Here is an 18,462-nt window from a genome sequence, read left to right as displayed (position 1 = left end):
AAGTCTGGTTATCTATATATTGTATTTACCTACTGTTGTGGAAGGCCACTAGACTAGAATATGTCAAATGTCATATAGATGGTAATTTCCGAATGTAAGAAAGGCATCCACTAGATTATAAGTGGTTGAATACTTGGCAGTGAGGAATTTTAATACTGATTATAAAATCTTTGACACATTTAAGAACAAGGGTATAAACATCTACATGATTTAAAAAAACAGTTTAACAAACTTCACATACAAAATGATAATCAAGAACCATCGAAATGGCTACTAAACTGCAGCAGATGTCATTCAAACAACTAATACTTTGACTTTTCTGTGAACATAACAAACTAACAATTTAGAGAACAATGCAAAAACATTTAAAGAACAAAACAGAACAATTCAGGTATTCTTCACATATAAAAAAGGATCTAAACAAGTGCAGCATACAGGCATGTTTCCTAAGGGGCAAGAGATTTGGAAGAGACTGTTGGCTAACTGCCACTTCTACTCTACCACAAGGACACTTTCAGGTGAATTTCTTGATGAATCTGAGTTTGAGATAGGCGATGATAAGGAAGATGGCCATCATGACGGTCAGAGCCAGGTGGTTTTCCCACATGCCCCAGTGGCTGTACTTGATGCCCAGGTAGTCCAGTTGCTGCTCCCCAGTGCACCTGCAACAACGCAATGCAGCACTTAGACATGTTACCACCACTATTTAGTCCCTTAGCAGCAGATGGGCTTTCATCAAAAAGTGACTTTCATAAAAGATTCAACATAAATCATATCAATGTAGAGTTGGTAGGAGGTAATGCATGTTGCTGGAAAAGGCTAAACAAACTTGATTACTCTTTATACATTTTTATCCAAAGCAGCACACACAGTGAAGACAGGTGAACAGGTGTAGGTTCGGCTTTCTTGCTCAAGAATGCCTACAGGTAGGACCAACATCGGGGAACCCAGTAGCTCTGGCCTGTTAGGCCCACACACTAGCATTAACAACATTAACTTTAATATGAAACCCTGTAAGAAGTTCGATTTGTGTATCCCAAAAAGCAAGTTTGATAAACTACAATAACTCAAGTCAAACCGGGAGAGGCCAATTCAGAGAGGTTGGAGGGTGACTGAAACCATAATACCCTACCAGGATTCGGGATCATCAGCTTTTGTCACCGTGAACAAAGGAATAATAATCTTTCAGTGGTAATGAGTGTACGGAATTAGCAATGGCATGAAAGCTACAGCAGATTTGGAATTTGGCGAAAGGAGGACATTTGGAAATTAATGAATTAAATTGAATTCAAACATTTAAAAAAATGCTTATCATTTTAATGGCTTGTCATTTGATTTGAAATTCTGGGAGAATTTGACATTACCCTGAGAAGGATTAAAATCAATATCTTGCCTCATATGCAATATGAAATGACACAAGAGTGGAGAAAACACAGTCTACTGAAGAGACTTGGTTCTTAGAAAAGTCGTCCTATGTTCTATGCCACCACTTTGTACTAATATTCAGGCCTGGGGACTTAGGTGACTCAAAGCAGGATCAGCCGGAGAGATTCAGATAAACAAAGCATCTATACGGTTTGTTCAGGGACAGATTACACCCCTGGTGTGAAGAGACTGTACAGTTGTCTTCAGGGCTTTAACAACAAGATATGTCAAGGACACATGCATGACAGGGCCTGACACAGAGTTAGAGAATGTTCAGACGAGGAAATTGATAAATTAGATGATGATATGGTAAAAGAAAATCCCAGAATAACGAAAACAACGGAAGTTGGTTGTTTGTGAAACCATGTATGGGCATTGTTTGATAACAACCCTGCGCTGGAGATTATGGAGGAATCACAGCAGCGAGCATACGAAAACGGTGTGCTGAAGCTCGAAAGGCAGGTGTTCTGCAGACCAACTCGGCTTTTGCATTACTTGAATAAAGTTCTAAATAACTATAATTTATTTGGCAGTGACCTGATCCCCTTCCTTGAGTTTAAATTTCTACAACAATATTTACATTTTGGTTGATATTGATTTTTTCTTTCAAACCTTCCCTCACACTATTTTTGGGAGGAAAAAGCACATAATTATAATATCATAATTATATCATGAATTCATTCCCATTTAATTTCCGTAGAGCAACACTCACACTTGCCCAGCGGGGGGGCTGCTGTGATTCCCAGGAGAGGAGGAGTTGGTGGTCCAGATGTCTTGAGTGTCGCAGAACCGCAGACCCACAAACTCATTGATCTGGAGGGCCTGTAGAGAGAGCGAGCACATGGATACTCTTTACCGTAATTACAAGAATATAGGCCACATTGTACACAAGCCGCACTTGCTAACAACTAAGGATTGAAAATAACCAACCTGTATATAGGCCATACCCATGTGAAGGCTGCAGTAACAAATCCCACATATAAAGTAGATCAAATCTTACCCGAAGGACCCCCACGGGAAAGTTGCAAAGACAAACTAAGAAAATCTTTTGATATAAACTTTATTTTAAGTGTTTTGCATTGAAAAGCTACAGATAACAAATGTATGAGTCCATGAGAAGCCTTTGAAATTCAATGATTCTGCGTTATTCAAAAGATTTCTATGCGATTGGATAGTGTCCAAAGCTAGCTGCAGACCAGTTTCATGTGGATGCAAGATCATTTTATCCAAGGTTGAATAGGTGCCAGAAAAACAATTTTGTTTCACAAACAATCTAGCCTAATACCGGTGATTCACCACCATGTAAAAATTAAAATACAATTTGACATGGTCAGATTTAAATAAGGCTGTTGAGATGAAGACATTTAATTTCTAAAACTGTCAACTTTTTTTTATAGAAGGCAACTGGTTCAACCTGTACCAGTGGTGGATTACCATTGTGCTGATATTTATCATGCCACAGACTTTCTGGAAAAGCTACTGTATTGGTATAGAATACAGGGCATAATCACCGCAGAGCAAAATCACTGTGTTGCAAAATCGGTGCAGAGTGATTTTGGTCACACCGCAGTCATTTGTCTGATAAATGTGCAGAGGCCTAAATTTGTGTTATTGTATCAGTGACTCACCGCCAGGCCATAACGGGGTATGCTGAAGTACTTCAGCCAGGCCAGCCAGTCCATGATGCTGGGAAGGTTCACCAGCAGCCCTGCGAAGATCTACCAGACAACAACACTCAAGTGATTAGCAACCACAGCACACACAAAAATAAACAATGCAATAAAACATAGCGAGCCAAATCCTCCACACCGACAGAGAGAGAGACAGAGAGAAAAAGAGGCAGACAGACAGCCCAACAGAGACAGACACACACACACACACACACACACACACACACACACACACAAATTAAGGCAACCATGGCACACACAAAATAAAGGAACATTTCAACACCAACTGCCTCAAATCCCAACTCCCTTCCTCCAAAGTACATCCATCTTCATCGTCCTCATCTCACCATCATGAAGACGAAGGCGATGGTGATGAAGAGGTTGGCCAGTGCCACCACACTCTGGTCGGCCGAGATGGCCATGGTCATGGAGGTGGCCGTGTACGACACCAGGGTCACCGTCAGCATGAAGATGAAGAACGCCTCCACCGAGACCTGCAGCCCTGCGTTACATTTTTGTATATTATACTATTGTGTGTATATATATATATATTACATAGAAGTGTTTTAATCTGTTATTCATCACCATTATTTTCATCACCGACGATTCTTCCTCAATGGGTTTCTCATGAAAGAAGTCCCTTTGGTTGAGTGTCTGCTCAGTGACTGCCAAGTGTATAGTAAATAACGAGAGAGGTAAAGAGACGGTACCGATCATGAAGTAGGAGACGACGCTGAAGATGGCCGCGGGGATGGTGCGCAGGACAAAGATGTCCGACAGGACCTTGGACAGGAAGTACACGGAGACTCTGTAGTATCCGCTGATGTACTCGTGCCTATTGGATTCATTCAATGATATGAATTATAATAATAGGAACAATACGTACAATTATTTTTCACAATAATGGCAAAATAAATGACGACATGTAGTTATACTTTACAGATCGAAAACAAGAAAACATACAAGAAGAGCTTCCTCTCTGAGATGAAGAGCTCCGCGGCCGACACGCTGCTGAAACACTGGTTGGTGGTGATGAAGAACAGAGCGCCCATCCTGCACGAGGACACAGGTCAGAGGTCACAGGGGCGGCTGCTCAACAAGGGAAGGCTTCATCAGAAGGTTTCAAAAAAATGATGGGTCGATGTGTTTTTTGCATTTTTCTGCAAATATAAGCAGCACACGTGCATTGGTACTCAAATGATGAAATCGGATCATGGTTCACTTTTTATTGTTTGCCATTCAATATATTTGATGGTTTCACCACCACACTGCGGAAGACCCGCTGACCTCACTGCAACGCAAGTCTGTGAAGGGCTGCATGTTTTGACACCTGCATGCGCTCTGACCTTTGCATACAAAGGACAAGCACGTTAGGTGCGTGTATAAGCTGAACACATTGGAATCAGTTGAACTGAGTATTTAAGGTCAGTATCGTGGAGATTTATTGAGACTAAATCATGGAGGGAGGAAGGGGGAGGAGAAGTAGTAAGAGTAAGAACTCTGAAGGAAAAATGTTGGGCTCTGTTGGCTAGTGACTGGTCTGGGTACCAGGTTGTGCCCGAGGGTACTGATCAAAGCGGTGCTAAGAGGATTAGTGATGCTGGAATTTATATTTACATTTAAAGACCTGGAAACCTGGGGAGGAAGGGGATCAATACAAACGCACAACGAAGCATAATGATTAAAACAAGCCCCAACAAAATGTTTTCTGTTAACATTGCAAACAAGTTCGAAACCCAGGAAGAGATAATCCTCAAAATGTCAAAACCACATCAATATTCTCAAAACTCTGAAATGGCGAAACAATAATGTTTTCCCAAAAATACACAGATATATAGCATTTCCCACCTGTTCTGGATGCCACTCTGATCGTTCTTGACCCCAAAGAAAATGGCCCCTACGATGAGTGCCAGGAAGAGGCTGACTCCCACCTGGTCAGACACACAGAGACACACAGACGAGGACATTATGATAGTGGATGATGCTCATCAGACAAATGGTGAAACCAACACATTGGCATTATTTAGTTTGAGTGGAAAGTGAGATGATAATTTAAAGGTAGGTTATGTAATTTGAAACAAACTGCGAGAGGAGGAAACTTTGGTCACGTCGGTTTCGGAAAGTTCCTAAGAAACTTTGAAACTATCCGACTGTAAAAATGTCACCCCTCCCCTCAGGCCTTCCTCCAAAGCGACTTCCACAAAACACGCGAGTAGCTTGCTAGCTTTAGCAATAGGTCTGCATAGCAATACACGCACGGACACGCATTGCCTGTGAGCACACGCAACCGTGGAGGCAAAATAAATGATTGAACGATTTTATTACAGGCCTGCGACAGCAGATATTTATTTAATTGTCAGATCATTTTATTAAAATTGATTGTGGTCATGATGTAAAGAGAGTTACCAAAAATATGACCAAAAAAAGCCTCCTACATTAATTGCCTCGAGGGCTTTAAATAGCCAGTGAACCTACCATTTCAGCTGGAATTCGACTTTAAAAAAAAGTGTGTTTTGGGGTGGAGATTTAGGAAAGAGGGAGGCTCGTTATCGTTCTGCGTATGAAAGGCGCCACACACTGTAGCGTTTTACTATACGTGTCCGAAAAGCAAAACTTTCTCTCAGACGCAGGAGTCAACCACTACCCCAACAGAGCTCCACACGTCCACACAAACCGCTGCCCCGACAGAGCTCCACACATCCACACAAACCACGCCGCCGTCGCTCCCTGCTTGTGACGGCCGAGTGCCTCGGAATATTCACTCAGATGTCACAAGAAGAATGTTCACATTGTGTTTTGGGGAGAATGGAACAAAAAACAACAAGCCAGAGATCTTACCCCATTTTTCTCTAAACAGGGACTTATTTCAGAAATAGTGATAAAATGTCATAGCTTTCCATGTTTACCATCATTTAGCACAAATGACCACGTCAAAAAAAAACTAAAACGGTTTTGGGTTCACTGGCTCTGCAAGACCGCTGACCAACATGCCATGGCTTCGTTCGTAGAGGCAGGGCGGGGGGGAAACGGGTTTGATATCCTACCTGGGACGACCTCTGACCTAATCAGTTGACGGGGTCAAGGCGACACAGGGGTTTGGCAGGGTCGTGTGATGCTGCCCAGCGGAGGGTAAAGTCGTCCGCCAGACGTGCCCGGCGGGGGGGCGAGAGGAAAGCGGGGGGACGCGTCTCTAATCCCAGCGAGGCAACTCATGACCTCACTGAGTGGCAGGGTGGGGGGTGGGGGGTGGGGGGGGTCCCTGCACGGTTCCCAGGGCAATAAGCCAAAAAGGTTCAACCTCATTCCCCTCAGCTCTTCATGTGGAAGAGGCCCCCCCCGCCATCCCCTCTCGGTCATGTGATGGCCCCCAGCCTTGGGGGCCTCTGATGGGGCTGATATGATATCACTTCAGATCCCCGGACTCAACAGCCAAGGGCCGGGTCACAACAGTCACCAAAGCCGATTAATGGGGCGCGGACCCCCCCCAACGGGATTACTCAGACTCTTATTTGGGGCCAATTAGCTGTTAATAATGCCTAAAGTGAGGAGACTTTTGGCGGTACTTCAACGCCACAGGAAAGCTAATGAGGCTAACCCCCCCCCCCCCCCCCCGCCCCCCGATCCTCCTTGCAACACTACCCCTTCCTAGTCTCCCCATAACAACCAGATCTCCGGTGTGCCATGTTCTCGAATGTTCATCTCTTTAACAAAAGGTTCTGATCTCCATGCAACAGAATGGGTTCCCAGGTGTTGGCACTGCTCATGGAAGTTTTGAAAGAAAAACAATCTTTTCAGTTGGTGCCATCCATTCATTCAGTCTTGGCTCAAGGATCCAAAACACATCAAATTAAAAAATAAGTTTGTGACACACAGCATAACCTTTGGATTGGACTCTGGATCCCCAATGCAGGATCTGTGTTTACCAATAGATAAGCTACAAGAGATAGCAGACTCATAAACTATTGAGATTTGGCACTAAATTAAAGAAACGGACAAAACGTCTTTGTACTCGTAAGAGCGGCCCACAAAACAGACTAAAAGGATTTGCAGCCAGGGGCAAAACCTTTACCATCTGCGGTAATGATAAAGTGTTGTAGCAGCAAAGTGTGGCACAATGTGCACACTTCACTTGGAAGTGTCACTTGAACATTGATATTGATATACCGGTAGATGTTGAGCGCTTAAACTGATGCCAGTGGACGCAGGTATGATATTAGAAAAAGATAGGTGCAGGTGCACAAAGATATTAAACCATCAGACCTTAAAGATGGGGTCACAGGTGGGGTGGGGGAGGTGGACCACCAGCGATCCCGAAGCCTTACCTGGGCCACAGAGGTCTGAGGGTTTAGCAGGAGATTCCGGAAGGTCCTCTTGAGGACCCAGTGGAGCTGGTGGCAGAAGGAGCTGTTGTAGGTGACGGTGCGTGCGGCGGCAGCGCCCCTGCAGGACGCCTTGCGGTGCTTCCCCTGGACGATGCGCTCCAGCTCGGCCCGCGTGGCGGCGGAGCAGCTGCTGGTCTGGTAGTCCTCCACCAGGCGGTCCTCCACGCTCTGCCTACAGCTGCGCAGGTCCTCCACCGCCACCTCTACAGGGAGACACAGGCGGGGGGGGGGGGTGACTGTCATGGGCCTTAGGCGCCTGGTGGCCATGCGCATTCTGTTCCCCCCCCATCCCAGCTAGGGCTTAGGACGGAGACACATTGTGAACGACGACCATGAGAATGGTGTTCACGGCTAGACTTTTAAGTTTTGAGTGAAAGATTGTGTTAGAAATTAAATTGGACTTAAAGACGTGAACAATCATCTTGAATCAGTATTCATATCAACATCAATGTTTTTTAACCAGTAATGCATTCGTGGTTAAGAAAGAAAAAGTATTTTAGTGAGTGCGTGTCTATATGCATGTGTGAATGTGATGCATTACCTTCAGTGCCTTGCATCTTGGCAAGAGTAGAAGCGTGGTAGTCTCCATTGATCACATCCAGGAAGAAGTCTGCAGGGTTGTTGTGAGGCTCACATGTGTAGCCTGGGAGAACAGATGTTATCATGGCGAATGAAACTTCATGATGAACAGCAGTCAGCCCATCATCTTATGCAACCCATTGTCCTCCAATAAACATTTGACCACAACCATGAAAGGTCATGCATCCCCATGATAAAGTGCTTAAAGTTGTCATGTGGGCGTTTCAGATAGCGGTCTGAGTCACCAATATTAGTGAAGTAGTCCAAGGTGTCGACTGAGGGTCCATGGTAGACCATCTTGCCTCCCACCAGCAGGGTCAGGGTGTCAAACAGCTTGTAGATGGAGAAGCGCGGCTGGTGGATGGACATGACGATGGTCCGTCCCTGATTGGCCATCCTGCAAAGACAAAACCAACATGAGACGCTGGCACGTTATGCCCTACTTCAAACATTCAGCAGATGCGATTATCAAAAGTGACCTACAGTGAATTTTAAACTTGTGTCATTAAGGAGCAGATTGCTTGATTGCAGACATTGGTATTCAATCACAGAACTTGGCCATTACACTATCCTGCCAAGTGCAAATTTCACATAAAGTCTTTCAAATAGCATACAGTACCGGTATATACAAAAGACATTTACTCTTGAACCATTTTTTTTTCATTGAGCAGAGGTTCTGTCCAAAGCAGTTAACTTTTCTGTTTATTGTGGCATACATGTCATGCCTACTCAGAGGACGCAGATAATACAGCCAGCGCTCTTGTCATCACAGAAGAGGATGTACGTGTGGTGTTCAAACGCATCAACATCCGAAAAGCGTCCGGGTCCGATGGGTTACCTGGCCGGGTGTTCAAAGTATGTGCGGACCAGCTGGCTGGTGTATTCACAAACATTTTCAACCTCTCCCTCTCCACGGGCATAGTGCCAGCCTGCTTCAAGTCATCAGTAATCATTCCTGTACAAAAGAAGAGCAAGGTAACATGCCCAAACGACTGGCGCCCTGTTGCTCTCACCCCCATAGTGAGCAAATGCTTTGAAAAGCTCATCAAGGTGCTGATCTGCAGAATGCTGCCACCAGCCCTGGACCCCCACCAATTTGCCTATCGGAAGAACAGATCGACAGATGACGCCATTGCCACAGCACTCCACTTAGCCCTCGCCCACCTCGACAAGAGGAACACCTATGTGAGGATAGTCCCCTCCAGACTCGACAGGAAGCTCAGGGACCTAGGCATGGATCCCAGCCTATGCAACTGGATCCTTGACGTCCTGACGGATCGAAAACAGGTGGTGAAGATGGGTCCTAAGATCTCCGCCCCTCTGACCATCAGCACAGGAGCCCCCCAGGGCTGTGTCCTAAGCCCCCTCCTCTACTCCCTATACACCCACGACTGCGTGGCTACACACGGATCCAATGCAGTGATCAAGTTTGCCGATGACACGACAGTCATGGGCCTGATCACTGATGGTGATGAGACGGCCTATAGGAGCGAGGTCGACTGTCTGGCTCAGTACAGCCAGGACAACAACCTCATTCTCAACACCGATAAAACCAAGGAGCTCGTAGTGGACTTCAGAAGGAAGAGACAGATTCAACACCCCATCACCATCAATGGGTCTGCTGTGGAGAGGGTACACAGCATTAAGTTCCTGGGAGTCCACATCACCAGAGACCTCACCTGGGAGGAGCACACCAACCAGGTGGTGAAAAAAGCACAGCGGCGCCTATTTCACCTTAGGCGTCTGAAAAAGTTTGGCGTGGGGCCGAAGATCCTGGGGGCCTTCTTCAGAGGCACAACGGCGAGCATATTGACTGGATGCATCACTGCCTGGTACGGGAACTGCACTGCCCAAAGCCGCAAAATGCTGCAAAGGGTAGTGCGGACAGCTGAGAGGATCAGCGGATGTGAGCTTCCCTCCATCCAGGAAACCTACAAGGCCCGGTGTGTCAGGAAGGCCCTCCGAATCATTGGGGACCCCAGCCACCCCAACCAGAAACAGTTTGAGCTACTGCCGTCAGGGAGGCGGTACCAAAGCCTAAGGGCCAAAACCCAGAGGATCACAAGCAGTTTTTTCCCCCAAGCAGTCAGACACCTGGAAAAACACACTACCCCCCCAACCATCCACACGCACACCACAACAACAGACTGTTGTTGACACTTGACACTTGAACACACTACACTTCATACTTCATTACACCTCATTACTTTTTAGTATTATTGATGCTGCTACTTACTTATTTATTTTTACTTTGTTCCTTTTCATATGGTTTCTTATTCTTATTTATTTTATCTTTTACTGTTGCTGCTATGTGAATGTTGAGGAACCAAGCCTAAGATTTTTACTCTTGTGTACTGTACAATAAGATGTAATAAAAGTGATTCTGATTCTGATTCTGATGTCATTCATAAGAATGTCATCCACAACCCTCACCAATACACTATCCTGACCACAGCCCAGATTACCCGCACTCAAAAAAAGTGACACCCTATCTTAAAGCATGGGAAAGGATGCTATCTGCATATGTGTACTGCTCGTTCCCGGAGGGCGGAGGGAGGTCCTGGTGAAGACCTTTTGAGCAGCAGCAGGACAGAGTTGGCGGTGCTGGCGTCCAGGCCGGTGGTGGGCTCGTCCAGGAACAGCACGGACGGGTCCATGATCAGCTCCATGCCAATGTTGGTCCTCTTCCTCTCCCCCCCTGATATCCCCCGGATCATCTGGGTGCCCACCTGACACACACACACACACACACACACACACACACACACACACACACACACACACACACACACACACACACACACACACACACACACACACACACACACACACACACACACACACACACACACACGATTGGGTTAGGGGATAAGGAGGGATAAGGATATCAGAGGCGATAAGAGGAGTCAAGGATAGAGAGGATTAGGAGAGAGGGAATTAGGGATGAGATGAAGACAGATCAGGTGAGGTTAGGAGATGAGTCAAGGATCGATGAGATTAGAAGAGAGGAGGGATGAAAGGAAGACAGATGAGGAGATATGAGATTGGGAGAGATGAGATAAAGAGTACAGTGTTTCCCCTATATGCACCTTGAAATTCAGCGGCGTACTTTTTTTTAACTAGAGAAGAGGAGAGCTTCATATTAACGGAGGAACTTCCACAGATTTGGAGTTTGCGGTTCAATAGATCATTAGTGAAACATCGTTGCGACACAATTGAGTGTAGTAACCCAGAGAACCAGCTACAATATTGTTTTCATCCAAACGAGCCGTCTTTGGCGAACGGTGAACTGCTTGGCTTCTACGAGCAGTCGGCTTTCAGCCGCGAGCTTAGGGACCGTCTGCAAAGTGCAAAACTGAATTGCATTGTCTTCTACGAGCAGTCGGCTTTCATCCGCGAGTTTAGGGACCGTCTGCAAAGTGCAAAACTGAAAACGACCACAATGGTAAAATTTCAATAGCATCGCCATTATTGACTCTAGAGCCCCAAAACTTGCCTTAGCCCACCCTATCGTTTCGTCCTCAAATCGAATATTCTACCGGTTTTTTTTACACAAGCAATGAGAGGATGGATGCTGTGTACACTAATGAACAGGCTCAAATGGGCTAGTGAAATCGAGCGCAACCTTCCTTCAGGGCGGTTGCGCCAATGCTTCCATAGGGAAGCATTGGTTTACGCGCGTATGAGGTGCGTACACGCGTATCATGCGTACCAAGCAACATTTTACTCGCATTAGGGGCATATGAGCCGCGTACATATACGCGCGTACATATACGCGCGTACATATACGCGCGTACATATACGCGCGTACGCGAGGAGTTCAAAAAATTTAACTTTTTACGCTCATACGCGTGATACTTAGCCGCAATAGCCAATCAGCGTGGAGCTTGACCCGACGTCACTGGCAGAGAGTAGTGACCCTTGCACAGAAGCATACGGCCGACATCTTTCTTTATTCTGGGTGGAAATAGTAACATAGTTACGCCATTAAATGCGTTTATGGAAACATTTTTAGCGAGAAATGTGCATTTTACTTTCATAATGTTCACTCGGTGAATGTGAAGGATGTTTGGTTTGATAGTTATGACGAAGAGTGAACGCTCCGTTCACTTGCATGGACAGAGTCTCTGGTTGCTAAGCAACCTCAACGTCTTGGCGGACTATTTCTCTGCCGATCAACACTACGAATGCTGGAAACACACCAGACACACCATGTGAAGTTATTTAACCCGATTATTGTTATTTATATCCGAGATTATTTAATCTAACCCGATTCAAGCTCTATCATGCACCCAGACATGGCGGCGTTTGGGTTTCCTTCCTCGGACTCCTAAATCCAGCGCAGCCACAGGCGCGTAGCTGCATATGTAGGACCATTTTTGACACAAAATGGTCAAGCAACATTTTAGCTGCGTTACGCGCGTACATGGTACGCGGGATACGCTTTTGGTGTGTCCGCACCTCGTCGGATTGGTGGGTGGGCGTCTCCTGTTACTCGGCAGCTCGCAGCTCGAGCGCACCTAACATAGTTTCTGCTGTTTTGTCTGTCAAAGAGGCTAGCTAGTCTTTATCAGAAAATCCACGATTTCCAGCTGTGTTATAACATGACCTGGTAATAATAATACTATAATTTTAAAACCTTGACATAATCTGTCAGATGTCTATTAAATGACAGTTGACCACAAGAAGATTCTATATATGCCTCTTCTTGAATTGCTTCATGTTTTAGTCGGCAGAGCCTTGTAATGCTGCGTAGCATGATAAGCATGATTAGGTGCAAGGAGCAGAAAAATATCAAATATATGTTGAAATGGGTGCTAATTTTCTGTTGAAGTTTATCAGCTGAGGGCGTATTCATTGCCATAACAACGTGAGCTAATCAACAAGTACAACATGTTCTAATACTATGAGACTCAGGCAAACGCCCTCAGCTGATTAAAAGTGTCAGGGGGGGCGTGAGCGGCAGAGGGGACTAAAGGCCGATTTAGGGTCGTTTTAGACACAGAGACGTAAGCACGTAATTTACACAAGGGACTTGTTTTAGACAAGTTTTGATTTACGGTTCCTTTAAGGTTCCTTAAGGATTGCGCGTGTTGCAAGGGGATTCTCCGCCAGAACAGTAGGGGGAGCAACGAACGAATCTGTGGGCGTGGAAGTGGAAATCGCTGGCTTGTTTATATTTATGCACTTCCAGTATTTTCGACGAGAGTAGCAGTAGCTAAGTTTAGGTTAGCGGTCTTTTTCCACACTCTGAACGATGTTAAGGTTGAGTCGAAGCAGTCTTGTTTAAATGTTACATATTGAGTTAATAAACTGAAGTTGGAAATAGTTTTAAGTTGTTGCAGATGTTATCTCCGTTAATTTTATTCATCTAAATAAATAAATATTAGCAGGTTCTCAATACTAGGCTATTTCAATTCAGGGAGGGCGTGATAAAATGTCTGTCTCCTAGGGGGGGAATGAAAGAAAAATGATTGAGAACCACTGGTCTAGAACATGTTGTACTTGTTGATTAGCTCACGTTGTTATGGCAATGAAAACGCCCTCAGGGCTCTTTATGGTCTTACTGCAACCTTATGTTTTGAAAAATATATCTCTACTTATTTCTAAGAAATTAATTTTTAGCAAAAATGTCAACATACATTTTTTTTTAGCAACATTTTCAGTAGCGTCGCCATTATTGACTCTAGAGCCCCAAAACTTGTTCAATAGAGGCATGGCCTATTTATGCTCCTACTACAACCTTTGAGATGGGGAGAGGGGAGGGAGTGGGAAGATGCATTGGTTTGAGGCACAGACCTTTTCGATTGCTGTAGTATTTGGGTTATGGGATTTTAATGTATAGGGTGGTTGTTGATATAAATATTTTTTATTAATGTGCACAAATGTACTGTATGTATGTTTCCAGTAGACACATAGAAACCTCCCGGCAGGGTGCGCTTTGCGAGCACACAAAAAAAATTGCGCGCAAAAAACATAACATTTCCCCTCCGCTGCTGCAACTCCATCCTAGGGGAAACACTGGAGTAGATATTAGTTGTCAAGGAAAATATAGATATTTTTTCATCATTGGGAGAAAGTAAGGAGATAGGAGATTGAGAGTTTAGATTAAATTATATTTGTATTAATAGGATCCCAGACATGAGCCGGAGAACTGAGATGATATTAGGAGTAACGGCGAGAGGGAGTTACCTTGGAGTCGGCCACCTTGGTGAGCCCCAGCTCTCTGATCAGCTGGCAGACCCGGGCCTCCTTCTCGGCCTGCGAGACGGAGCTGGGCAGCCGCAGCGCTGCGGAGAAGCGCAGGTTCTCCCTGACCGTGAGCGTGCCCATCACCACATCGTCCTGCGCGGGGTGCGGTTTAAAGGGGCGGAGAGGTGAGCAAGGGGAGCTACTGTTGTCCTTGCGGTCCTTGTATGCTAGGCTCAAGTTGTTTATGTCAACCGGCAATAATGTTCATGTTTATATTGCGTATTTACATTTCTACAACCACATTTAAAACAAACAAAAAAATAATCATACAAGAAATAAACCATTTATGTTTAACTTGTGAATCATAAAAAAATAAAATAAAAACGATAATGATATTGATGGTCTTAATGCTTACACTGACATACACAAGATACTGTATAATTATAATAATAGTCAACCTGAACCACGTAGCCTGACAGACACTTGAAGTTGGGCGGCTGAGGCACTCCGTCTATCAGAACCTCTCCGGACAGTCCCGCCGGATCCTTCCGGGCTGCCAGAATGTCCAGGAACCTGCGGATGACATCGGGGTAGCCATGAAAGTGGTACCACGTTTCCATGTTTGTAAACAGCACCGTTGGTTTGTAAAAAGCAGCGTCGTACTTACGAGGATTTCCCGCTCCCAGTGGGTCCCAGTATGGCATTCAGCCCGGGTCTCATGACCCCACTGTGAGAGGAAACATTTATCAATTATTATAATTAATATTATGACGGCGGCAATACCCTGTGTATATGGCCCAGGTACTATTCCAACCTGCTGCCCTATTTGCTAAACGTCATTCCAACCCTCTTTTAACCATCTAGCCTGTCTTCCTTCCCAAATTTTGGATGGGATTTAAAAAACATGTTCAAACCAATCATATCATATCCTAAAACAGAATAAATTGACATTAACCATCATATGGTGATAAGAATATACATGCATTTACAATGTACATCAAATAGTCTAAATGTCCAACAATACATATATTTAAAAACAAAAATAGTATTAAAGCTGATACATCACAAAAACCTTTTCCGACAAAGACATTGGAAAGATGGAAGAGATTTTGGGGAAAGGACACAATGTTTAATTTCACTGCCTGGCAGGTGGCCCTATCATTTAGTGGAGAGAGATTATATGCAGGAACCCATGCTTAATATCACATAATTAACACCAAGGCGGGAAGCGGTCCAAGAGTGAAAAGATGCCTTCTTCTTTCATGGGAAACGTCTGGCGTGTTTAACGCATGTTTAACGCATGTTTAGGAAAAATAGTCTATTTTCATGCGTCACTTTAGAAACAGGATCTGCATTTGAAGAAGTATTTTTTATTCTGTTGTAATATTATTGATGTTCTTTTTGAAGTTGGAGGGAGAAAAACAGTGATAAATATTACACAATAATTATTATCATTAAACACATTTCTACGAAGAGAAAATTGCTTATTACGTTTTATTCTTGGTCTCTTAAAGATCATACAAAACGTTTTTGAAAAAAATGACTAAGAGAAAGCGTGAGAGGGTAAAGATAAGAGAACGTATAGCGGGATGTTACAAGGATTTGAGGACAAAGTGCTTTGAGATTAAAGTTAAGGTTTGATGTCATAGTTGGTTGAGGTTAAGGTTGATCGAGGAGGTTAAAATCACTTGAGGAGGTTAAGGTAATTTGAGGTTGAAGGGGGTTAAGGTTGTATGAGGTTCAAGTTGTTGGAGAGGATTTCGGTTAGTTATGGAGGTTATAGTTAGTCGAGGTTAAGGTTAGGGTATCTGTTGGGGTGAGGAGGTTAAAATGGTTTGAGGAAAGCGTACTTGAGGTCCACCAGTATCTCCCGGGTAACACGGCTGTTCTTCCCGATGCAGAGGAAGCCGCTCTTCAGCTGGACTTTGTACTGGATGTTGTGGAAGCTGACAGTGGCACTACAGGGTGCAGAGCTGAAGGTTGAAGTGGGACCCTTCAGTCCGTTTTTGGGGCTTATGTCGTCCAGCATGGCGACATTAATGTGGCCCACTTTCTCGACCATTTTCACACCACCACTTATATCCTGTCAAGAAATTAAACTGCATTAATACAGCCTGGTACGCACAACTGCAATAGAAAGTGCTTAACAAGGAAAACATAACAATTCATAAAATGTGTTTAACTGTATAAGTTTGAATCAGATTTGAGATACAATTTAACAACAAATAAAAAGATTATACACCAATATTTGGGCATGCAAGCCCATATAAAGTATGACAATTTCATGCAGAATTTACCAATATTAATTACTTTCTCCTGGCTCACCAGTCCCCCCCCTCCCCTTATTGCTAACCCTATCTCTAATAAAAATAACAATACAAGAGCCTAACCAAATAAAAACAGTGCCAACGTTTTTGACCTTTTACACCTTTTTTGGTCAAGCATATTTTCGTTGGTCCAGTATTAACCAAATTCCAATCCAGCGGCTGAACATAATTTTTTGCTTCAAAATTATAATAAACATACTTTGCTAATGTTCTTGGAAATGGAAATCAAATTTCTTAAATTTGGCCGGGCGTTATTGTCAAGTTTTAACCGTGGATCATATTTAATTCAAATGTTGCCAAAATGTAGGACCAATCAATCAATTTATTAGTATAATCAGTAATAATTATTTCCCATATAGTCTATATCCAAAAAGCTAAGTGTAGCTTTAAATGTAGATGTGCCATATATTAGTTAATTTTAATTGTTTGTAAAACGCATACCAATCCATAACATTGGAATCCTACTGTAAACAAATAGGAACACATACTTTGAAGTAATGAGGTGTTAGTTAACTTTACTGTCTTGCAGTTAAGTAGAATCTTCAGAGTAAGGTGTTTCAATGTTGTATAGGGCATATTGTATGTTATGTTGGTTTTGCCACAAAAGAGTTGTAAATAAAACGATTCTGCTTTAAAGCAGCATTTGCATGCATCATTGCTGTAATCATAACTTTAAAACACCGAGTCCTTTAAGAGATCGTGGTACTTACGTGCTTGAGTCTTTCTGTAAATAACCAGCCCATCTATTCTTGTTTCGGTCACCGGCTCACATAACAATTATTTAGGAGGACTTCTTATGTAAAACAGTCTTTCTAGTATTACATCCATGTGTAATGTTAACTTGAAGTCCGGTGTGAATTAAAGTCAAGGGCACAAATAACGCAAATGATTACAAACTCAACCCCAGCTGTATTTGAAGATGTAACACGTTCTCTTACCAGACCTCGGTTATTCAATCAGAGGGTCTCCTTGAGCCACGCGTTCCCGGCTAGCCCCTGTGTGTCCTCGGCTGTATACCTCAGTGCTGTCCGACGGCGCTGGAGGACTCAATGACGAACAGCTCCCCGAGGCTGGGCCCAAATAACATAAGGGCATGACAGGAGCGATTACAATCAAACACACACTCGTGGACGAGATGTTTTGAACCGCTCACTTGACCCCGAGGGTCTGACTCTGACCGCTTGCCTGAATGTAATTTGATTTGCTGCTGTCGCCACATTTTCTAACACATTTTAGTCGACTACCTCTTTTAGATTTTTCCTAATTTCAAGTAATGTGGGTGAAATAAACTTCAAATAGGCTATATAATTATTTGAGTAGCCTAATGTCATTTGCCAGGGAGTTCGGACTGAAGTCAATAAGAGAATGTAGCTTGTATTTTTTGTAAATTCACTTAATGCATTATCTTGAATTTCAATAATACTGGCATATTTGGGATTGTAGCGGTATCTCTTATTTGAAAAGGAAAGTCCCAAATAGTTAATCGGGATTCGGGACATTAACTAAACCCACAAACATTGGCATTGCTTAACTCATAGAAATTTTCACTATTGTAATTTGTTTCAAGGAAAGCAAGATTAGCGTTAAATATGCCGCCAAACACATATGGCCCACGAGTAAACAGATTTATTTTAATTGATTAGTCCACTTAAAGAGCAAGGCCTAAACAAAAAGCCCTAATTAGAGAATAATCCACCACTCATTCCTGTGTGGATTTTAGGCCTATAGGGTTGATATTGTGAGAAAGCATTTGTATTTATTTGTAGTTTACTATTTATTTATTTATATATTGGACAATTTACCCAAGTATATAGCATGGGAACAAGACGTATCTGCCAGTATTCACTTTTTCCCCCACTAAAATAAGAACAGAAGAGAGAAGACTGA

General features: G+C 43.7%; 1 protein-coding gene across 3 annotated transcripts; it reads right to left on the bottom strand.

The window, feature by feature from the left end:
* Positions 1-115: 115 nt before the first annotated feature.
* LOC132454271 (broad substrate specificity ATP-binding cassette transporter ABCG2-like) lies at positions 116-17,764 on the bottom strand. Of its 3 annotated transcripts, none has more exons than XM_060047528.1 (16): positions 17,519-17,764; positions 16,099-16,331; positions 14,916-14,975; positions 14,707-14,821; positions 14,249-14,401; positions 10,628-10,785; positions 8,302-8,453; positions 8,019-8,120; positions 7,418-7,680; positions 4,944-5,026; positions 4,059-4,148; positions 3,806-3,930; positions 3,443-3,597; positions 3,054-3,143; positions 2,138-2,247; positions 116-662 (listed from the first exon to the last, which is right to left on the bottom strand). In XM_060047528.1, the coding sequence occupies exons 2-16, from the start codon at positions 16,308-16,310 to the stop codon at positions 515-517; spliced, it is 2,016 nt and encodes a 671-aa protein (XP_059903511.1). In that variant the 5' UTR covers positions 16,311-16,331; positions 17,519-17,764; the 3' UTR covers positions 116-514. The 3 variants fall into 3 exon arrangements, with proteins under 3 accessions (XP_059903511.1, XP_059903510.1, XP_059903508.1); XM_060047527.1 differs by having other exon boundaries at positions 17,514-17,763; XM_060047525.1 differs by lacking the exon at positions 17,519-17,764 and adding an exon at positions 17,286-17,485.
* Between the last annotated feature and the right edge of the window lie 698 nt (positions 17,765-18,462).

The sequence above is a fragment of the Gadus macrocephalus genome, chromosome 3 (assembly GCF_031168955.1).
Source record: "Gadus macrocephalus chromosome 3, ASM3116895v1".
In the NCBI taxonomy this organism is placed as follows: domain Eukaryota; kingdom Metazoa; phylum Chordata; class Actinopteri; order Gadiformes; family Gadidae; genus Gadus; species Gadus macrocephalus.
The sequence above is the reverse complement of the archived record's forward strand: the minus strand, read 5'-3'. Positions and strand labels throughout refer to the sequence as shown.